At 38.1% G+C, this 24,439-nt stretch overlaps 1 protein-coding gene across 9 annotated transcripts in view; it reads right to left on the bottom strand.

The window, feature by feature from the left end:
- Nucleotides 1-24,439, bottom strand: part of Ziz (dedicator of cytokinesis protein Ziz) — a 165,901-nt gene that overhangs the window by 50,025 nt on the left and 91,437 nt on the right. For 4 of the 9 annotated variants that reach the window (XM_070084220.1, XM_070084222.1, XM_070084223.1 and 1 more), the window contains exons 30-31: nucleotides 14,638-14,676; nucleotides 5,813-6,006 (exon numbers count right to left, since the gene is read on the bottom strand). In XM_070084220.1, coding sequence (XP_069940321.1) covers nucleotides 5,813-6,006; nucleotides 14,638-14,676 — 233 coding nt within the window. Of the gene's footprint in view, nucleotides 1-5,812; nucleotides 6,007-14,637; nucleotides 14,804-24,439 lie in introns of those variants that run through there. The other 5 variants (XM_070084225.1, XM_070084226.1, XM_070084227.1 and 2 more) reach the window with 4 other exon arrangements.

Raw genomic sequence — 24,439 nt, 5'->3', positions numbered from 1 at the left:
AAAAGTCAACCAAAATGCCAGGAACAATGGGCTAGTAACCCTTTTTCCTGTAAAGATTACTAAAAAGAAGAGGAAGAAAATTGTCAAAGTGGGAAGTCTGCATGTGCGTGGATGTTGTGCGAATGATAAGAAAGAGAGGATTGTGGATGCTATGAATGAGAAGAAGCTGAATGTCTTGGCTTTAAGTGAAACAAAGCTGAAGGGGGTGGAGAGAAGTAAAGGGGATTAGGTCAGGGGTTTCAAAGAGTTGGAGCTAAAGAAGGATTAGCAATAATGTTAAAGGATAAGCTATGGCAGGAAAAGAGTATAAATGCATTAATTCAAGGATTATGTGGAGTAAAATAAAGGTTGGATGTGAAAAGTGGGTTAGAGTAGGCATATATGCACCTGGAGAAGAGAGAAGTGTAGAGGAGAGAGAGAGATTTTGGGAATTGTTGAGTGAGTGTATGGGGAGTTTTGAGCTAAGTGTGAGAGTACTTGCGGTTGGGGATTTCAATGGTAAAGTGGGTAAAAATGTTGTGGAGGGAGTAGTAGGAAAATTTGGGGTGCCAGGGGTAAATGAAAATGGGGAGCCTTTAATTGAACTATGTGTAGAAATAGGTTTGGTAATAACACATATTTTATGAAAAACAGGATAAATAAATATACAAGGTATGATATAGCACGTAATGAAAGAAGTTTGTCAGATTATATATTGGTGGATAAAAGGTTAACGGGTAGGCTCCAGGATGTACATGTTTATAGAGGGGCATCTGATATATCGGATCATTATTTAGTTGTAGCTACAATTAGAGTAAAAGGTAGATGCGACAAAAGGAAAATGGCAACAAGAAGTAAGTGAGAGGTGAAAGTGTATAAACTAAGGGAGGAAGAGGTTTGGGTGAGATATAAGCAACTATGGGCAGAAAGGTGGGCTAATGCAAGTGTGAGTAGTGGGGGGATGGGGTTGAAGAGGGTTGAAATAGTTTAAAAAATGCAGTATCAGAATGTAAGGCAGAAGTTTTTGGCTATAGGAGGGTGGGTGCAGGGGGAAAGAGGAGTGATTGGTGGAATGATGAAGTAAAGGGTGTGATAAAAGAGAAAAAGGCAGCCTATGAGAGGTTTTTACAAAGCATATGTGTTATAAGAAGAGCAGAGTATATGGAGAGTAAAAGAAAGGTGAAGAGAGTAGTGAGAGAGTGTAAAAGGAGAGCAGATGATAGAGTGGGAGAGGCACTGTCAAGAAATTTTGATGAAAATAAGAAAAAACTTTTGAATGAGATAAACAAGTAAAAAAAGCCTAGGGAATGAATGGATTTGTCAGTTAAAAACAGAGTAAGGGAGTTAGTAGATGGGGAGATGGAGGTATTGTGTAGATGGCGGGAATATTTTGAGGAACTTTTAAATGTCGATGAAGAAAGGGAGGCGGTAATTTTGTGCACTGGCCAGGGAAGTATACCATCTTTTAGGAGTGAAGAAGAGCACGATGTGAGTGTAGGGGAGGCGCGTGAGGCATTACGTAGAATGAAAGGGGGTAAAGCAGCTGGAACTGACGGGGTCATAACAGAAATGTTAAAAGCAGGGGGGTATATAGTGTTGGAGTGATTGGTATTTTTGTTTAATAAATGTATGAAAGAGGGGACGGTACCTAGGGTTTGGCAGAGAGCATGTATAATTCCTTTATATAAAGGGAAGGGGGACAAAAGAGACTGTAAAAATTATAGAGGAATAAGTTTAAGAAGCTGTAGGTAGTAGGTTGGTAGACAGCAACCACCCACGGAGGTACTACCGTCCTGCCAAGTGAGTGTAAAACGAAAGCCTGTAATTGTTTTACATGATGGTAAGATTGCTGGTGTCCATTTTTCTGTCTCATAAACATGCAAGGTTTCAGGTACGTCTTGCTACTTCTACTTACACTTAGGTCACACTACACATACATGTACAAGCATATATATACACACCCCTCTGGGTTTTCTTCTATTTTCTTACTAATTCTTGTTCTTGTTGATTTCCTCGTACCTCCATGGGGAAGTGGAACAGAATTCTTCCTCTGTAAGCCATGCGTGTTGTAAAAGGCGACTAAAATGCCAGAAGCAAGGGGCTAGTAACCCCTTCCCCTTACTAAATGTAAAAGAAGAATCTTTCGTTTTTCCTTTTGGACCACCCCGCCTCGGTGGGATACGGCCAGTGTGTTGAAAGAAAGAGGTTTACCGAGTCTACCAGCAAAAGTGTACGGTAGGGTTATTATTGAAAGAATTAGAGGTAAGACAGAATGTAGGATTGCGGATGAGCAAGGAGGTTTTAGAGTGGGTAGGGGATGTGTATATCAAGTGTTTATATTGAAGCATATATGTGAACACTATTTAGATAAAGGTAGGGGAGTTTGCATGGCATTTATGCATTTAGAAAAGGCATATGATAGAGTGGATAGAGGAGCAATGTGGCAAATGTTGCAAGTAGTATATGGAATAGGTAGTAAGTTACTAAATGCTGTAAAGAGTTTTTATGAGAATAGTGAGGCTCAGGTTAGGGTGTGTAGAAGAGGAGGAGACTACTTCCCAGTAAAGGTGGGTCTTAGACAGGGATGTGTAATATCACCATGGTTAACTCTCTGACTGTTTTGGTCATATATATACGTCTTACGAGCCACTGTGTTTGACGTATATGTACTCATAAATTCTAGCGGCTTCAAATGAAGCAGGAGAAAGCTCGTAGGCCCACATGTGAGAGAATGGGTCTGTGTGGTCAGTGTGCACCATATAAAAAAATCCTGCAGCATGCAGTGCATAATGAGAAAAAAAAAACTAAGTTTTTTTTAATTAAAATGCCGATTTTGTGCACTATTTTCGTATAGTATTTATGGTTGTATTCTCGTTTTCTTGGTCTCATTTGATAGAATGGAAAACATATTATAGAAATAGAGGTGATTTTGATTGATTTTACTATGAAAAGAACCTTGAAATGGAGCTCAAAGTAAGGGAAATGTTTGATTTTTGCAGATGTTCAAAAGTAAAATGATGTCATTTTCCAATAAATGTCCAAGTAGATAATTTTAATCTGCAGTCATGAATGGGTTGACACTATTTATACAATTATTACAATATTTCTTCTATTGTCCATGGGGAAGTGGAAAAGAATCTTTCCTCCATAAGCCATGCGTGTTGTATGAGGCGACTAAAATGCCGGGAGCGATGGGCTAGTAACCCTTTCTCCTGTAGACATTTACTAAAAAAGAGAAGAAGAAAAACTTTATAAAACTGGGATGCTTGAATGTGCGTGGATGTAGTGCGGATGACAAGAAACAGATGATTGCTGATGTTATGAATGAAAAGAAGTTGGATGTCCTGGCCCTAAGCGAAACAAAGCTGAAGGGGGTAGGGGAGTTTTGGTGGGGGGAAATAAATGGGATTAAATCTGGAGTATCTGAAAGAGTTAGAGCTAAGGAAGGGGTAGCAGTAATGTTGAAGGATCAGTTATGGAAGGAGAAAAGAGAATATGAATGTGTAAATTGAAGGATTATGTAGATTAAAGTAAAGGTTGGATGCGAAAAGTGGGTCATAATAAGCGTGTATGCACCTGGAGAAGAGAGGAATGTAGAGGAGAGAGAGAGATTTTGGGAGATGTTAAGTGAATGTATAGGAACCTTTGAACCAAGTGAGAGAGTAATTGTGATAGGGGACCTGAATGCTAAAGTAGGAGAAACTTTTAGAGAGGGTGTGGTAGGTAAGTTTGGGGTGCCAGGTGTAAATGATAATGGGAGCCCTTTGATTGAACTTTGTATAGAAAGGGGTTTAGTTATAGGTAATACATATTTTAAGAAAAAGAGGATAAATAAGTATACAAGATATGATGTAGGGCAAAATGACAGTAGTTTGTTGGATTATGTATTGGTAGATAAAAGACTGTTGAGCAGACTTCAGGATGTACATGTTTATAGAGGGGCCACAGATATACCCATTCATGTCTGCATATCAGAATGGCTAGTTGGACATTTATTTGAAAATGACATCATTTGTTTACTTTTGAGCATCGGCAAAAATCAAACATTTCCCCTACTTTGAGCTTCATTTCAAGATTCTTTTTATAGTAAAACCAATCAAAATCACCTCTATTTCCATAATATGTTTTCCATTCTATAAATGAGACCAAGAAAACGAGAATACAATCATAAATACTATACAAAAATACACCACAAATTCGGCGTTTTAATCCAAAAGCACGGTAAGAATTCTTTTTTTCTCATTATCCACTTTGTGCTGCAGGATTTTTTTTTTAAATGGTGCACACTGACCACACAAACCCATTCTCTCACATGTGGGCCTACCAGCTTTCTCCTGCTTCATTTGAAGCCGCTAGAATTTTTGAGTATATATTAGTCAAACACGGTGGCTCGTAAAACATATATATATACGACCAAAACAGTCAAAGGGTTGACCCTTTCAGTGTTTCCGACGTACTAGTACAGCTTACGCACCAGGGTTATTGACTTACTAGTATGCCTAAATTTTAGCGCCTTCAAATCTAGCAAGAGAAAGCAGGTAGGCCTACATATGAAACAATGGGTCTATGTGGTCAGTGCGGGCAATATAAAAAAAAAAATCCTGCAGCAAACAGTGCGTAATGAGAAAAAAAAAACTTTGACCATGTTTTTGGTTTAAAACAGCGACTTTGCACTGTGTTTTCGTATGGTATTTATGGTTGTATTCTAGTTTTCCTGGTCTCAATTTATAGAATGGAAAGCATATTACGGAAACTGAGATGATTTTGATTGGTTTCATAATGAAAAGTACCTTGAAATTGAGCTCAAAGTAGCAGAAATGTTCGATTTTTGCCAAAGTTCAAAAGTAAACAAATCATGCCATGTGTCCAATACACGTCAACTGGTGAGTCTAGTATTCTTTCACAAGTGCGCCGATATTATTTATACCATTTCTACACTAATGCAGTAGTCTGCATAACAGTAAATCTTCTATTTTTTTGTGAGAATAAAAATTCAAAGTGGAAAGCAAAAGAAATGTAAGAGGGCCCTGGGGACGTGACTAATGAACAGAGGAAATGTTATTTTAGAGCCAGGAAAGTCTGTCTTGTTTATTCTGGACCCTATTTGGAAATTGGCATCTTTTGAAATTTGTGTGAAATTGGCAAAATTGCTAATTTCTGACCACTTTATTGGATAGTTGAAATCGGTAAATGGGTGGTTTCTTGTACTCATTCGATAGAAATAATTGAGTTCTATCGAAATAGTTATGATTTCTGTTGACTAGCACACTGAAAGTGGGCGAAATCGCCGATGCGTAAACATCGTCGAGACCGCTAACTTTGTGAGAGCATAATTCCGTAAGTTTTCCATCAAGTTTCATACTTTTGGTGTCATTATGATCAGGAAAAGATTCTCTATCTTTTCACGAGAAAAAATTTTTTTTTTTTTTTTTTTCCAAAAAATTTTCGACCCTGAGAACAAGTTTAGGAGAGGGTCTCTCTACTCTGAAAGGGTTAAAGGAGGGGGTTGAGATATTGGCAGTTTGGAGAGAGATGTTGTCTATCTTTATACATATATGTTTCTAAACTGTTGTCTTCTGGGCATCTCTGCAGAAACAGTGATTATGTATGAGTGAGGTGAAAGTGTTGGTTGATAATGGGGATTTTCTTTCTTTTTGGGTCACCCTGCCTTTGTGGGAGACGGCCAACTTGTTGAAAAAAAAAAAATTAAGAAAGAAGAAAAGAAATTAATTAAAAGTATTCAGTCTGCAGCTAAATGTTAAAATATTGCATAGATTAACCAAAGAAAAAATCACATTCATTTTAAAAAAATAATTGACAGTAAGATGCTGACCTGATACAAGTGTGAATAGCACTGCACAAGTGCCGAGTAGTTGCGCCTTGCTTCGTATATGGGAATAAGGATACGATAGAGATTACCAAGCAATTCATACCGCTCTGAGCGTTCCACCATCCCACCAGCAAGCTCCAGTTGATTGATCAATGAGTCCATTGTAAACACAGTGTCCACCAAACCTGGGAGACAGCCTACTTATATGAGTATTGTTTATTTTATGTGCCAACCAGCATCCAAAATGCTGTCCGTGGAACCTAATAAAAAAATACAATAGTATTATACAAACCTAATCTTATCGATCAATAAATAAACTCTATAATTTTTCATGTTTACAATAAAACAGACATTAATATATTTTTAAATAATTAGTATAGGACCAGGCAGAAAAAAAATTAGATTGATTGTAGCATTAACAATATCATACAAATCTGCATAAATTTATTTTGAATGATACTTTGATAACAAACATTTAACAAATTTATATATGCAGGTAAGTAAATACTCTTGATTCAGTGGGGCTATATTCTATCTCAATTAAAACAATGAAATTTTTACCCTTATTTTCTAACAAAAAGAAGCTACATGGAATATTTTTACAGATACCATAATCAGTAATACAAATACATCCATTTTACAGAAGCTTTAAATTAAATTTAACAAAAGTATTTTATTAATCAAACATTTGTTACTGGGTTACTTAAATGGCTACAATGTTTGCATACAAAATATGGCTTCAAAAATGAAAGTCTTGCTGCTGCAAATATCACAAGTTTAATTGCCAAATAAAAAACTGAGAAAGATATAGTTAACTAACTATTAGAATCAAATGAGATAGGTGTCCTATGAAAAAGATGTTGAATAAAGAAAGTGAAATGGATGAGGAAGACTGAAATTACAAAAAAATATGTTGTTACATAAAGGGTAGCAGAATGATATGGTTTGAAAGGTAAAATAATATGCTGACACATATGAAGGGATTCAAGACAACTGGTTAGTTGGACTTGAGTCCTGAAGGTGGGAAGTACAGTGCCTGCACTCTTAAGGAGAGGTGAGAAAGTTGCAGTTCAGAAGGTTATCTGAAATGATATGCCAGCAGAATGCTTCTGGCAAGACAGCAATTGAATGAATGCTGGTGAATGTGTTTCCTCTTTCCTTGGCTCACCCTACCTCAGTGGGAGATGGCCGGTGTTAAAAAAAAAAAAGCATGACAGAAATAAAGATAGGGAGAAGAATGTCTTTATTTGAACATTTTGCTCACAAATGAGCATTTGCAAGTCATGAATTGAAAAAGCTCACATGTGAGCAAAATACTGTCCACATTAGAGAATTTCTCTGCTTTAAGTGTCTTTATTCTGGCAGAATATTTGTTTGACAAACTACTGTGATAGTAAAGAAAATATAAAGGTCCCAATACTGTGGATGGAACGATTCACAAATAACCACACTTAGAAGAAGAAATGTATGACAATATTTTGATCCATCCTAGACCATTATCAAGTAGCAATTTGACAATGGTACAGGAAGGGCCAAAATGTCATCATAAATTTTCTCTTCTAAGTGTGGGTTATTTGTGAACTGTACTGTGGCAGCATTGGTTCTGAGAAGGACTGGACATAGAATGACTCCAGCATGGCTTCCGAGAAGACAAGAAGGAAATGACACAGGGAAATCCCAGGACAAAAATACATAATGTGTATATACAATATAAAGGTGTCAAACAAGAGTTTAATAAAAATTATTTGAGATTGCTTTGCATGGAGAAGGACCCTGAAAGAAATACAGTGGAACCTCTGCTTATGAGTGCCCCATCATGCGAATTTTTCAGGATACGAGCCATCGATCGGTCAAATTTTTACTCGTGGATATGAGCCAAAATTCAAGTTGCGAGCTTCTCCCTCAAGGGAGGTTCCTTGATGCTGGTGAGGGGCTCTTGATCAAGAGAATTGTATCTGTTCTCCATTTCCCTAAATTAAGCCTGAATACCTTCCATCCCTTCCCCCCCACAGGCGCTGTATAATCCTATGGGTTTAGCGCTTCCCCATTATAATAATAATAATAATAATAATATAATAATAATACTATAATAACAAGTGAGCTTTGGAATGCCACCACTAGATGGCACAGTGAATACCACAACAATGCTCACCAACACCAGTGCACGTGCTTACCTCATGGTGGAAGGATTTCTCTCGTGTTTTGCTTACGTTTTGTGCAGTTATTTTGCCAAATTTCTTTTTTCTAACCATGGGTCCTAAGAAAGTAAGTGCAAAGGACAGTGCTGCGAAGAAAAAGAGGATGATGTCCATGGAAGTAGAGCATGAAATCATAGATAAACACAAGCGAGGGAAAGCATGGGAAGATGCTTTCAGAGCGGGAGTAGGAATGGCTGCCACCAGTTGTCACAAAATGACATTTTATTCATTCTAGAGTATATATCAGGTTTCTATTTTATTTAGATGAATTGTGATAGATAAGCTGTAGAGTTGTTATTAGTAGTAGGTTGGTAGACAGCAACCACCCAGGGAAGTACTACCGTCCTGCCAGATGACTGTGAAACAGAAACCTGTAACTGTTTTGCATGATGGCAGGATTGCTGGTTTCTTTTTCTGTCTCATAAACACGCTAGATAACAGGGATATCTTGCTACTCCTACTTACACTTTGGTCACACTTCACAGACATGCACATGCATTATATATATATACATACATCCAGGTTTTTCTCCATTTTCTAAATAGCTCTTGTTCCTCTTTATTTCTTCTATTGTCCATGGGGAAGTGGAAAAGAATCTTTCCTCCATAAGCCATGCGTGTCGTATGAGGCGACTAAAATGCCGGGAGCAATGGGCTAGTAACCCCTTCTCCTGTAGACATTTACTAAAAAAGAAAAGAAGAAAAACTTTATAAAACTGGGATGCTTAAATGTGCGTGGATGTAGTGCAGATGACAAGAAACAGATGATTGCTGATGTTATGAATGAAAAGAAGTTGGATGTCCTGGCCCTAAGCGAAACAAAGCTGAAGGAAGTAGGGGACTTTCGGTGGGGGGAAATAAATGGGATTAAATCCGGAGTATCTGAGAGAGTTAGAGCAAAGGAAAGGGTAGCAGTGATGTTGAATGATCAGTTATGGAAGGAGAAAAGAGAATATGAATGTGTAAATTCAAGAATTATGTGGATTAAAGTAAAGGTTGGATGCGAGAAGTGGGTCATAATTAGCGTGTATGCACCTGGAGAAGAGAGGAATGCAGAGGAGAGAGAGAGATTTTGGGAGATGTTAAGTGAATGTATAGGAGCCTTTGAACCAAGTGAGAGAGTAATTGTGGTAGGGGACCTGAATGCTAAAGTAGGAGAAACTTTTAGAGAGGGTGTGGTAGGTAAGTTTGGGGTACCAGGTGTAAATGATAATGGGAGCCCTTTGATTGAACTTTGTATAGAAAGGGGTTTAGTTATAGGTAATACATATTTTAAGAAAAAGAGGATAAATAAGTATACAAGATATGATGTAGGGCAAAATGACAGTAGTTTGTTGGATTATGTATTGGTAGATAAAAGACTGTTGAGTAGACTTCAGGATGTACATGTTTATAGAGGGGCCACAGATATATCAGATCACTTTCTAGTTGTAGCTACACTGAGAGTAAAAGGTAGATGGGATACAAGGAGAATAGAAGCATCAGGGAAGAGAGAGGTGAAGGTTTATAAACTAAAAGAGGAGGCAGTTAGGGTAAGATATAAACAGCTATTGGAGGATAGATGGGCTAATGAGAGCATAGGCAATGGGGTCGAAGAGGTATGGGGTAGGTTTGAAAATGTAGTGTTAGTGTTCAGCAGAAGTTTGTGGTTACAGGAAAGTGGGTGCGGGAGGGAAGAGGAGCGATTGGTGGAATGATGATGTGAAGAGAGTAGTAAGGGAGAAAAAGTTAGCATATGAGAAGTTTTTACAAAGTAGAAGTGATGCAAGGAGGGAAGAGTATATGGAGAAAAAGAGAGAGGTTAAGAGAGTGGTGAAGCAATGTAAAAAGAGAGCAAATGAGAGAGTGGGTGAGATGTTATCAACAAATTTTGTTGAAAATAAGAAAAAGTTTTGGAGTGAGATTAACAAGTTAAGAAAGCCTAGAGAACAAATGGATTTATCAGTTAAAAATAGGAGAGGAGAGTTATTAAATGGAGAGTTAGAGGTATTGGGAAGATGGAGGGAATATTTTGAGGAATTGTTAAATGTTGATGAAGATAGGGAAGCTGTGATTTCGTGTATAGGGCAAGGAGGAACGACATCTTGTAGGAGTGAGGAAGAGCCAGTTGTGAGTGTGGGGGAAGTTCGTGAGGCAGTAGGTAAAATGAAAGGGGGTAAGGCAGCCGGGATTGATGGGATAAAGATAGAAATGTTAAAAGCAGGCGGGGATATAGTTTTGGAGTGGTTGGTGCAATTATTTAATAAATGTATGGAAGAGGGTAAGGTACCTGGGGATTGGCAGAGAGCATGCATATTTCCTTTGTATAAAGGCAAAGGGGACAAAAGAGAGTGCAAAAAATTATAGGGGGAGAAGTCTGTTGAGTATACCTGGTAAAGTGTATGGTAGAGTTATTATTGAGAGAATTAAGATTAAGACGGAGAATATAATAGCAGATGAACAAGGAGGCTTTAGGAAAGGTAGGGGGTGTGTGGACCAGGTGTTTACAGTGAAACATATAAGTGAACAGTATTTAGATAAGGCTAAAGAGGTTTTTGTGGCATTTATGGATTTGGAAAAGGCGTATGACAGGGTGGATAGGGGAGCAATGTGGCAGATGTTGCAGGTGTATGGTGTAGGAGATAGGTTACTGAAAGCAGTGAAGAGTTTTTACGAGGATAGTGAGGCTCAAGTTAGAGTATGCAGGAAAGAGGGAGATTATTTCCCAGTAAAAGTAGGCCTTAGACAAGGATGTGTGATGTCACTGTGGTTGTTAATATATTTATAGATGGGATTGTAAGAGTAGTAAATGCGAGGGTCTTGGCAAGAGGCGTGGAGTTAAAAGATAAAGAATCACACATAAAGTGGGAGTTGTCACAGTTGTTCTTTGCTGATGACACTGTGCTCTTGGGAGATTCTGAAGAAAAGTTGCAGAGATTGGTGGATGAATTTGGTAGGGTATGCAAAAGAAGAAAATTAAAAGTGAATACAGGAAAGAGTAAGGTTACGAGGATAACAAAAAGATTAGGTGATGAAAGATTGGATATCAGATTGGAGGGAGAGAGTATGGAAGAGGTGAATGTATTCAGATATTTGCGAGTGGACGTGTCAGCAGATGGGTCTATCAAAGATGAGGTGAATCACAGAATTGATGAGGGGAAAAGGGTGAGCGGTGCACTTAGGAGTCTGTGGAGACAAAGAACTTTGTCCTTGGAGGCAAAGAGGGGAATGTATGAGAGTATAGTTTTACCAACGCTCTTATATGAGTGTGAAGCATGGGTGATGAATGTTGCAGCGAGGAGAAGGCTGGAGGCAGTGGAGATGTCATATCTGAGGGCAATGTGTGGTGTGAATATAATGCAGAGAATTCGTAGTTTGGAAGTTAGGAGGAGGTGCGGGATTACCAAAACTGTTGTCCAGAGGGCTGAGGAAGGGTTGTTGAGGTGGTTCGGACATGTAGAGAGAATGGAGCGAAACAGAATGACTTCAAGCAAAACAGAATGACTTCAAGAGTGTATCAGTCTGTAGTGGAAGGAAGGCGGGGTAGGGGTCGGCCTAGGAAAGGTTGGAGGGAGGGGGTAAAGGAGGTTTTGTGTGCGAGGGGCTTGGACTTCCAGCAGGCATGCGTGAGCGTGTTTGATAGGAGTGAATGGAGACAAATGGTTTTTAATACTTGACGTGCTGTTGGAGTGTGAGCAAAGTAACGTTTATGAAGGGGTTCAGGGAAACCGGCAGACCGGACTTGAGTCCTGGAGATGGGAAGTACAGTGCCTGCACTCTGAAGGAGGGGTGTTAATGTTGCAGTTTAAAAACTGTAGTGTAAAGCACCCTTCTGGCAAGACAGTGATGGAGTGAATGATGGTGAAAGTTTTTCTTTTTCGGGCCACCCTGCCTTGGTGGGAATCGGCCAGTGTGATAATAAAATAATAATATTGTTATTAGCGTTATATTGAAGTATTTTGTCCTGCCTCCTGAGAGCAGGAATTCCGCTGGATTGGATTAATGTTATTTCAGTTAATTTAAATGAGGGAAATTGCCTCAGCATATGAGCAGATCAGGTTACGAGTCAGGTCACGGAACGAATTAAACTCATAAGCAAAGGTTCCACTGTGATACTATGTATAAATTATATGGGGTATGGACACAAAGAACAAGAGTAGAATAAACTGATGACAATCCTTAGAAGTCAAAATAAATTACAAAAAACTCTTATTATTATTACTCTATATTTACTTGGAGGAAATCAGATTTAATCCAAGGAATGGGAAGGTAATGCATTGAAAGTGAACTGAAGAATAGGTTTGAGTTCAGACCAAGCTACAGTCCAAAGTAATTTGCTACTGAAGGCATATGCGAAGCCTCACACTGTTATAAACGCATCTTTGTCATTATTAAAATTATGAGGAGGCGATAAACCTGAAAGTCATACCTGTGTGTGGACAGAAGTATTAAATTACAGAATACACATATGATGCCTCACACTATTATGAATGTAAAAAAAAAAAATAGAATACATATGTATATTATATAATAAAAAATAATAATAATTAGTTCTTTTCTTCATATCATGGGATAAGGGATCAAAGGTCTCCCCTGCAATACGTTACTGAGAGGTAATACAAATATAAGAGTCATAACTTCAATTATCATCATCAAGAGTCAAGTTTCACTCTCCAAGCTCTAACTGTTTAAACCTGAAATGATGCTTTTTTTAAGCTCAGCAATGTCAATTAAATTTATTACTAAAATAAAGACTATCTGTTATAAGCCAAACAAAATCCGTACTGGATAATGCTTGAATTTTACCCACCCTGCAACTACTATATAACCCTACACACCAGCTGCACAACACTTACACCTGTTACACAATCCCTGCACCTAATACAAAATCTTTACACCTGCTACATAACCCCTACACCTGCTATATAACCCCAACACCTGCTATATAACCCCTACACCTGCTACAAAACAAGCAATGACATTTGTTAAGTTGGTCTTATATTCATATTAATAAATTCATTACACTATATTAAAAAATCACTTTTAATATCTTTACTTGGAAATATTATTTTTTATTTTACTAAAATAATTGTAAGCAAGGCATACTGTGCTAGATTGTTATGGATGATATGAGGTACAAAACAGATTAGGCTCAGTTGCCATGAAAGAGTGACCATTAGTGAAATAATGGCATGCTCTTACTTCAACACATGGCTGTTTTCTTTAATTACACATAACAATATTTCTTCTTGCTTTGCTTTATTTAGTCACCCTCAACATAACCACCTCTACTGATACACTTTATTCACTCTCTTTTTCAACTTTACTTGTCTTTTACTTTATCTTTTGTACCTGTAAACCGATATGAAAAGTAACTCAGAAAATGAATTCATTTTTCTACAGGTAAACAATCTTCTGTGCACTTATAACTTATGAATCAATAAACCATCAAATTTTATAGCATACAAATTACTCCTTATATATTTGCTCTTTCATTACAAACAAAAACCACTAATAAGAGGAGTTAATTTTAATAACAAACCTGAATAAAGTTTGCTTTGTCAAATACAGTGGACCCCCGACCAACAAAGGCATCGTCTAACAATAAATTTGACTAATGAAGTGTTTGAGCGTAAAAATTTTGGGCCGACCAACAATGAAAAACTCAACCAACATGATTCGTCCTGAACACATCCACGTGTCCCATCTGGCCTGAGCACGCCTTTGCTGCCCTGCCTTCAGTTAGTGTGCCAGTGTTTACAAGCCAGTCTGGTCACATCCACGCATACATTTGGTACATTTTGTATTATTCCAATGTTTTTAGTGCTTGTAACTGCAAAATAAGCCACCATGGGCCCCAAGAAAGCTTCTAGTGCCAACCCTGTGGTAAAAAGGGTGAGAATTACAATTAAAATGAAGGAGATCATCACAAAGTATGAAACTGGAGTGCGTGTCTCCGAGGTCGCCAGGTTGTATAACAAACCCCAATCAACCATCGCTACTATCTTGGCCAACAGAAAGGCAATCAAGGAAGCTGTTGTTGCAAAAGGTGCATGTATCTTTTCGAAACACAGATCGCAAGTACTCGAAGATGTCAAGAGACTGTTATTGGTGTGGATAAACGAAAAACAGATATCAGGAGATAGCATCTCTCAAGTGATCATGTGTGAAAAGGCAAGGCAGTTGCATGACAATTTAATTAAAAAAATGCCTGCAACTAGTGGTGATGTGAGTGAATTTAAGGCCAGGTAAGTGTCATTTATTCTTCATTACACAATATACATATGTATACATGGATTGTGCATCTATCCTTCTGTTTGTGTGTAGGAAAATGTATATTTCATGTGGTAAAAATATTTTTTTTCATACTTTTGGGTGTCTTGAACAGATTAATTTGATCTCCATTATTTCTTATGGGGAAAATTAATTCAACTAACAATAATTTTGTCTAACGATGAGTTCTCTGGAACGGACTAATGTCATTGGTCGAGGGTCCACTGCATATTTATATTAAACTACATTATAAAAGCTTAATGTTCACTCAAAATCAGGCACTCAAACTTCATGCATCAAGTTAGGCAAACTCACCACACAAAAGCAGTAATGTGTTCTACAGAGTGCAACTCTAACCAGAGCACTTGTGGATACCTACCAGTGTGTAAGTGTAGAGTCTGCGAGCTGCATGCAACGTCTAACAGGAACGCCACAGAAGACACGGCAAGCAGAGGATGAGCAATGGCCAAGGTAAAAGCATCAGGCTTATAATCTTTACCCCTCAGAAGGATCATGGTATTTTTCCATTTTTTTCTTTTACTGAGCTAATAGTTTTAGAAGAGGAAAATATTTATAATAACGTACAATAATTTAGGTAGTAGGTTGGTAGACAGCAACCACCCAGGGAAGTACTACCGTCCTGCCAGATGACTGTGAAACAAAAACCTGTAACTGTTTTGCATGATGGTAGGATTGCTGGTTTCTTTTTCTGTCTCATAAACACGCTAAGATAACAGGGATATCTTGCTACTCCTACTTACACTTTGGTCACACTTCACAGACACGCACATGCATATATATATATACATACATCTAGGTTTTCTCCTTTTTCTAAATAGCTCTTGTTCTTTTTTATTTCTTCTATTGTCCATGGGGAAGTGGAAAAGAATCTTTCCTCCGTAAGCCATGCGTGTCGTATGAGGCGACTAAAATGCCGGGAGCAATGGGCTAGTAACCCCTTCTCCTGTATACAATTACTAAAAAAGAGAAGAAGAAAAACTTTATAAAACTGGGTTGCTTAAATGTGCGTGGATGTAGTGCGGATGACAAGAAACAGATGATTGCTGATGTTATGAATGAAAAGAAGTTGGATGTCCTGGCCCTAAGCGAAACAAAGCTGAAGGGGGTAGGAGAGTTTCAGTGGGGGGAAATAAATGGGATTAAATCTGGAGTATCTGAGAGAGTTAGAGCAAAGGAAGGGGTAGCAGTAATGTTAAATGATCAGTTATGGAAGGAGAAAAGAGAATATGAATGTGTAAATTCAAGAATTATGTGGATTAAAGTAAAGGTTGGATGCGAGAAGTGGGTCATAATAAGCGTGTATGCACCTGGAGAAGAGAGGAATGCAGAGGAGAGAGAGAGATTTTGGGAGATGTTAAGTGAATGTATAGGAGCCTTTGAACCAAGTGAGAGAGTAATTGTGGTAGGGGACTTGAATGCTAAAGTAGGAGAAACTTTTAGAGAGGGTGTGGTAGGTAAGTTTGGGGTGCCAGGTGTAAATGATAATGGGAGCCCTTTGATTGAACTTTGTATAGAAAGGGGTTTAGTTATAGGTAATACATATTTTAAGAAAAAGAGGATAAATAAGTATACACGATATGATGTAGGGCGAAATGACAGTAGTTTGTTGGATTATGTATTGGTAGATAAAAGACTGTTGAGTAGACTTCAGGATGTACATGTTTATAGAGGGGCCACAGATATATCAGATCACTTTCTAGTTGTAGCTACACTGAGAGTAAAAGGTAGATGGGATACAAGGAGAATAGAAGCATCAGGGAAGAGAGAGGTGAAGGTTTATAAACTAAAAGAAGAGGCAGTTAGGGTAAGATATAAACAGCTATTGGAGGATAGATGGGCTAATGAGAGCATAGGCAATGGGGTCGAAGAGGTATGGGGTAGGTTTAAAAATGTAGTGTTAGAGTGTTCAGCAGAAGTTTGTGGTTACAGGAAAGTGGGTGCAGGAGGGAAGAGGAGCGATTGGTGGAATGATGATGTAAAGAGAGTAGTAAGGGAGAAAAAGTTAGCATATGAGAAGTTTTTACAAAGTAGAAGTGATGCAAGGAGGGAAGAGTATATGGAGAAAAAGAGAGAAGTTAAGAGAGTGGTGAAGCAATGTAAAAAGAGAGCAAATGAGAGAGTGGGTGAGATGTTATCAACAAATTTTGTTGAAAATAAGAAAAAGTTTTGGAGTGAGATTAACAAGTTAAGAAAGCCTAGAGAACAAATGGATTTGTCAGTTAAAAATAGGAGAGGAGAGTTATTAAATGGAGAGTTAGAGGTATTGGGAAGATGGAAGGAATATTTTGAGGAATTGTTAAATGTTGATGAAGATAGGGAAGCTGTGATTTCGTGTATAGGGCAAGGAGGAATAACATCTTGTAGGAGTGAGGAAGAGCCAGTTGTGAGTGTGGGGGAAGTTCGTGAGGCAGTAGGTAAAATGAAAGGGGGTAAGGCAGCCGGGATTGATGGGATAAAGATAGAAATGTTAAAAGCAGGTGGGGATATAGTTTTGGAGTGGTTGGTGCAATTATTTAATAAATGTATGGAAGAGGGTAAGGTACCTAGGGATTGGCAGAGAGCATGCATAGTTCCTTTGTATAAAGGCAAAGGGGATAAAAGAGAGTGCAAAAATTATAGGGGGATAAGTCTGTTGAGTGTACCTGGTAAAGTGTATGGTAGAGTTATAATTGAAAGAATTAAGAGTAAGACGGAGAATAGGATAGCAGATGAACAAGGAGGCTTTAGGAAAGGTAGGGGGTGTGTGGACCAGGTGTTTACAGTGAAACATATAAGTGAACAGTATTTAGATAAGGCTAAAGAGGTCTTTGTGGCATTTATGGATTTGGAAAAGGCGTATGACAGGGTGGATAGGGGGGCAATGTGGCAGATGTTGCAAGTGTATGGTGTAGGAGGTAGGTTACTGAAAGCAGTGAAGAGTTTTTACGAGGATAGTGAGGCTCAAGTTAGAGTATGTAGGAAAGAGGGAAATTTTTTCCCAGTAAAAGTAGGCCTTAGACAAGGATGTGTGATGTCACCGTGGTTGTTTAATATATTTATAGATGGGGTTGTAAGAGAAGTAAATGCGAGGGTCTTGGCAAGAGGCGTGGAGTTAAAAGATAAAGAATCACACACAAAGTGGGAGTTGTCACAGCTGCTCTTTGCTGATGACACTGTGCTCTTGGGAGATTCTGAAGAGAAGTTGCAGAGATTGGTGGATGAATTTGGTAGGGTGTGCAAAAGAAGAAAATTAAAGGTGAATACAGGAAAGAGTAAGGTTATGAGGATAACAAAAAGATTAGGTGATGAAAGATTGAATATCAGATTGGAAGGAGAGAGAAAAAAAAAAAAAACAATAATTTAACAGTGAATGTAGTAAAGTATCTATAACACTAAAGAAAACTAAAACCTGATTAATAAGCCAGCAATTACTGAAGGTTGGTAGACAGCAACCACCCAAGGAGGTACTACCATCCTGCCAAGTGAGTGTAAAACGAAAGCCTGTATTTGTTTTACATGATGGTAGGATTGTTGGTGTCTTTTTTCTGTCTCATAAACATGCAAGATTTCAGGTACATCTTGCTACTTCTACTTACATTAGGTCACACTACACATGCATGTACACGTTTATGTATACACGCTCGTCTAAGTTTTCTTTGATTTTTCTCTTAATAGTTCTTGTTCTTATTCCTTTTTCTTTTCATATCCATGGGAAAGTGGAATAAGAATCTTTCCTCAGTAAGCCATGAGTGTTGTAAAAGTCAACTGAAATGCCAGGAACAATGGGCTAGTAACCCCTTTTCCCATATACCTTACTAAAAAGAATAAGGAGAAAACCGTCAAAGTGGGATGTCCGAATGTGTGTGGATGTTGTGAGAATGATAAGAAAGAGATGATTGTGGATGTTATGAATGAAAAGACGCTGGATGTCCTGGCTTTAAGTGAGATAGAGCTGAAGGGGGTAGGAGAGTTTCAACAGGGAGAAATAAATGGGATTAGATCAGGGGCTTCAAACAGAGTTAGAGCTAAAGAAGGAGTAGCAATAATGTTGAATAATCAGTTATGGCAGGTAAAGAGGGAATATAAATGAATAAATTCAATGATTATGTGGAGTACAATAAAGGTTGGATGTGAAAAGTGGGTTATAGTAAGTGTTTATGCACCTGGAGAAGAGAGAAATGTAGAGGAGACGGAAAGATTTTGGGAAATGTTGAGTGAGTGCATGCGGAGCTTTGAACCAAGTGAGAGAGTACTTGTGGGTGGGGATCTTAATGCTAAAGTGGGTAAAAATGTTGTGGAGGGAGTAGTAGGTAAATTTGCAATGCCAGGGGTAAATGTAAATGGGGAGCCTGTAATTGAGCTGTGTGTAGAAAGAGGTTTGATAATAAGTAATACATATTTCATGAAAAAGAGGATAAATAAATATACAAGGTATGATACAGCATGTAATGAAAGTAGTTTGTTAGATTATGTATTATTATTATTATTATTATTATCACACTGGCCGATTCCCACCAAGGCAGGGTGGCCCGAAAAAGAAAAACTTTCACCATCATTCACTCCATCACTGTCTTGCCAGAAGGGTGCTTTACACTACAGTTTTTAAACTGCAACATTAACACCCCTCCTTCAGAGTGCAGGCACTGTACTTCCCATCTCCAGGACTCAAGTCCGGCCTGCCGGTTTCCCTGAACCCCTTCATAAATGTTACTTTGCTCACACTCCAACAGCACGTCAAGTATTAAAAACCATTTGTCTCCATTCACTCCTATCAAACACGCTCACGCATGCCTGCTGGAAGTCCAAGCCCCTCGCACACAAAACCTCCTTTACCCCCTCCCTCCAACCTTTCCTAGGCCGACCTCTACCCCGCCTTCCTTCCACTACAGACTGATACACTCTTGAAGTCACTCTGTTTCGCTCCATTCTCTCTACATGTCCTAACCACCTCAACAACCCTTCCTCAGCCCTCTGGACAACAGTTTTGGTAATCCCGCACCTCCTCCTAACTTCCAAACTACGAATTCTCTGCATTATATTCACACCACACATTGCCCTCAGACATGACATCTCCAATGCCTCCAGCCTTCTCCTCGCTGCAACATTCATCACCCATGCTTCACACCCATATAAGAGCGTTGGTAAAACTATACTCTCATACATTACTCAGAGATTACTTCCCGGTAAAAGTAAGTCTTAGACAGGGATGTGTGATGTCACCATGGTTGTTTAATATATTTATAGATGGTATTGTAAAAGAAGTAAATGCTAGGGTGTTTGGGAGAGGAGCGGGATTAAATTATGGGGAATCAAGTACAAAATGGGAGTTGACACAGTTACTTTTTGCTGATGATACTGTGCTTATGGAAGATTCTAAAGAAAAGTTGCGAAGGTTAGTGGACAAGTTTGGGAGTGTGTGCAAAGGTAGAAAGTTGAAAGTGAACATAGATAAGAGTAAGGTGGTGAGGACATCAAACGATTTAGATAAAGAAAAATTCGATATCACATTGGAAAGAGGGAGTATAGAAGAAGTGAATGTTTTCATATATTTGGGAGTCGACATGTCAGCGGATGGGTTTACGAAGGATGAGGTTAACCATAGAAATGATGAAGGAAAAATGGTGAGTGGTGCATTGAGGTATCTGTGGAGACAAAAAACATTATCTATGGAGGCAAAGAAGGGAATGTATGAAAGTATAGTGGTACCAACACTCTAACATGAGTGTGAAGCTTGGGTTGTAAATGCTGCAGTGAGGAGGCGGCTGGAGGCAGTGGAAATATCCTGTGTAAGGGTAATGCGAGGTGTTAATATTGTGCAGAGAATTCGGAGTGTGGAAATTAGAAGGTGTGGAGTTACTAAAAGTACTGTATTAGTCAGAGGGTTGAAGAGGGGTTGATGAAGTGGTTTGGTCATTTAGAGAGAATGGATCAAAGTAGAATGACGTGGAGAGCATATAAATCTGTAGGGGAAGGAAGGAAGGGTAAGGGTTGTCCTCGAAAAAGTTGGAGGGAGGGGGTAAAGGAGGTTTTGTGGGTGATGGGCTTGGACTTCCAGCAAGCATGTGTGAGCATGTTAGATAGTAGTGAATGGAGATAAATGGCTTTTGAGACCTGATGAGCTGTTGGAGTGTGAGCAGGGTAATACTTAGTGAAGGGATTCAGGAAAACTGGCTATTTTTATATAGCTGGACTTGAGTACTGGAAATGGGAAGTACAATGCCTGCACTTTAAAAGAGGGGTCTGGGATATTGACAGTTTGGAGGAACTATTCTAAACTGTCATATCTGAGCGCCTCTGCAAAAGCAGTGATTATGTATGAGTGAGGTGAAAGTGTTGAATGATGATGAAAGTATTTTCTTCCTTTTTGGATTTTTTCTTTTTGGGTCACCCTGCCTTGGTGGGAGATGACCAACTTGTTGAAAGAAAAAAAACCAGCAATTACTGAAATCATCGATTTTCCAAAAAGACAAATACTGTATTTTATAAAGCTCAAACATGATAGAAGCTAAATTAGTCTTCAAGTGTATTTCCTTCTCACTCCCGTAAAGTTGCCATAGGAGATGGCCTGGCTTAATTGGACTCAAATGTTGCTTAGATACATGAAGTAAATAGAGTGTACCCCTGCTTTAATGATCAAAATGGTAAAAGGAGATATCATTTCTTAAGCAAATTTTAAATTAAATGAACTCCATTTCCCACATTCAAGCATGTTATAATCTGAGATACATTCTAGGGCAATAATATTCTGAATTTAATTTCATTTTATTTCTCTTAATGAAAAATTTATGAACACTACTATTACTCATTACATCACTTTTCAGTGCAAAATTCATACACCGAGTTTACTTTAATCACTATTAAAGGGACTGCAGTATTCCTAATGTTATTATACAGATAGTTATGTCAGACCCTAGGTAGTAGGTTGGTAGACAGCAACCACCCAGGGAGGTACTACCGTCCTGCCAAGTGAGTGTAAAACGGAAGCTTGTAATTGTTTTACATGATGGTAGGATTGCTGGTGTCCTTTTTCCTGTCTCATAAAAATGCAAGATTTCAGGTACGTCTTGCTACTCCTACTTACTTAGGTCACACTACACATACATGTACAAGCATATATATACACACCCCTCTGGGTTTTCTGCTATTTTCTTTCTAGTTCTTGTTCTTGTTTATTTCCTCTTATCTCCATGGGGAAGTGGAACAGAATTCTTCCTCCGTAAGCCATGCATGTCCTAAGAGGTGATTGAAATGCCAGGAGCAACGGGCTAGTAACCCCTTCTCCTGTATATATTACTAAATTTGAAAGGAGAAACTTTGGTTTTTCCTTTTGGGCCACCCCACCTTGGTGGGATACAGCTGGTATGTTGAAAGAAGAAGAAGAAGAGTTATGTCAGACAAAATTGAAAGATTTAGGTAGGACTGAATTGAAATAGTGACAGAGTCACAGCCACATGGGTTTGTTCATTTCCTTCTCAAATGGCATTAGCTGATCATTCTACAGTACAAGGAACATAAAAGGTTTCTTTCTGCTCATCATTTCAAGTTGTATTCTGTAGTGGGTATAATGTAATATACTAGAAACACACAATGATAGTACAAGGTAGGAGGAAATGTAAGAGAATCAATTCGCTGTCCTCACAACCCAAAGGCAAAAAAGAAATCAAGTTCAGATTGTTTTATGATCAGTGAAGTAGTGGTAGCATCTCTGCTCTCACCCTTGAAAGTAGTAAAAATATTCCCATACAATACTTCCCACCTCATATTGTTACACTCACAATATGTGAAATTTTAGTATGTACAATAATAGTTATCAAAACAGTTTTTTTTTTTTTTTAACAAGTCGGCCGTCTCCCACCGAGGCAGGGTGACCCAAAAAGAAAGAAAATCCTCTTTTCTATGTTCACTTTCAACTTTTTACCTTTACACACACTCCAAACACTCAAAACAGTTATATACATATATTTGTACAGTATATGCAATATATTTATCTGTATCATCCGAGTGAATGGAATTCTATCTACCAAGCACTGACCTAATCTTTTGACACGTACACTGAAATGTAGAGCAGGTAGAGCATATGAATTAAAAACTAAAGATCACTGGAAAAGACAAGCATTGAATGTCTATTCTTTCATATATTAATATGGCAATTACCAGTGTAAGTGAAAGTTATGATAAAAAAATAACTGCTGGGTAGATGAAGTTCCTAGTTTTAGGTAATGTACAATAATAACAAATTTGTATATCAGAAATATGATCTGTGATTCTGTTCCTTTTAGCTACCTCTAAAAATTATACCAGTTTTAAAAGTGAGGAGCTAATCACGTATCTTATTAAGTACAGATCAGATCAGTTGTCTATTGCTATTCCTAGAGTGCTCTGAGAAACCATACTTGATGTATTAGATGAAATAAATTCAATATCAGTAAGAGTGAAAAGAAAAACAAATAGACAAGTTCTAATATGAATCAATATATTAATTGTAAAAGTGACATCTCCATGTCTGTAGTGCCAGGTGCACTCTTTATGTACTTGAAATTGCTGTGTGACACAAAATTAATTTTTTTTGTAAACTTGGGTTACACAGCCTGAGTTTTGCAAAGTGAAACAGGTGTTGGTACTATAATGTTGCAAGAAGTAACAGGACAATTATTGCCACTAAGCTATTTTTCGATAAAACTTAAGTCACCAGAAAAATTATGCCACCAGAATCTGTAGAAAATAACTAAAAGATGGATTTTTTCACTTATTCTTTTCATTTATCATGAGGCAAGTAACTGAGCTCAAGTTAACTTTTGGAGGAAACGATAAAAAATGATAAAAAAATACTGAAAATGTAATTCTTCTTCTTCTTCTTTCAATGTACCAGCCGTATCCCACTGAGGTGGGGTGGCCCAAAAGAAGAAAACTAAAGTTTCTCCTTTTAAATTTAGTAATATATACAGGAGAAGGGGTTACTAGCCCCTTGCTCCCAGCATTTTAGTCACCTCTTACCACAAGCATGGCTTACAGAGGAAAAATTCTGTTCCACTTCCCCATGGAGATAAGAGGAAATAAACAAGAACAAGAATTAGAAAGAAAATAAAAGAAAACCCAGAGGGGTGTGTATATATATGCTTGTACACATATGTGTAGTGTGACTTAAGTGTAAGTAGAAGTAGCAAGGCATACCTGTAATCTTGCATATTTATGAAACAGACAAAAGACACCAGCAATCCTACCATCATGTAAAACAATTACAGGCTTTCGTTTTACACTCACTTGGCAGGACGGTAGTACCTCCCTGGGCGGTTGCTGTCTACGAACCTACTACCTACTGAAAATGTAACTATGGTGCCATTTTTATTTAACATGTCAGCCATCTCCCACCAAGGCAGGGTGACCCCCCCCCCCCAAAAAAAAAAAAAAACTTTCACCCTCATTTACACTTAATCCCTCTTTGCAGAGGTGCTTAGATACAACAGTTTAGATGTCATTCCAAACAGCCAATGTCCCAAACCCCTCCTTTAAAGGGCACGCATTGTACGTACTTCCTACCACCAGGACACAAGTCCAGCTAACCGGTTTCCCTGAATCCCTTCACAATATATTGCCCTGCTCCCACGCCAACAGCTTGTTGGGTCCCAAACATCACTCGTCTCCATTCACTCCCATCTAATGCGCCAACACATGCCTGCTGCATGTCCAAGCCATTTTATTTGCCAAAAAAATTTTCGATACAGTTTCCTTATATTTATTAAGCTGTAAGGTGCTCAATTTTCTAAACTTATAAAGGTTTCTTTGTTTAAATGCTTTGTGGGGCTGGATGGAAGAGGACTTTTTTTTCTTATAGTACCAGAAAACAACTGAGAGCATTTTTCTACTGTACATCAATATATTCAACCGAAAAACAAAGAAAAGAAGATAATCTGAACATCATCCTAACAATCAATCGTACTGAAATTTAAAAATCTACATTTCTTAACAAAATTGTACCCACCTACACCAAAAAAAAACATGTACCCAGTGTGGAATATAATGATAAGCAAGGCAAGCATTGCCTACCCTATGAACATTTTTAACATCAAATTTAAAATCTATATTTTGTTAATGCCTTAACAAAGCCATGTTAAGGCCATAACTCTGAAATGACCACTGCAGTAGTTATAAGTCATATTATTGAGCACCAAGGAAAATTAATA

Source organism: Cherax quadricarinatus, chromosome 12 (genome assembly GCF_038502225.1).
Source record: "Cherax quadricarinatus isolate ZL_2023a chromosome 12, ASM3850222v1, whole genome shotgun sequence".
Taxonomy (NCBI): Eukaryota; Metazoa; Arthropoda; class Malacostraca; order Decapoda; family Parastacidae; genus Cherax; species Cherax quadricarinatus.
Note: the sequence above shows the minus strand (reverse complement) of the source record. Positions and strands in the feature narration are given on the sequence as shown.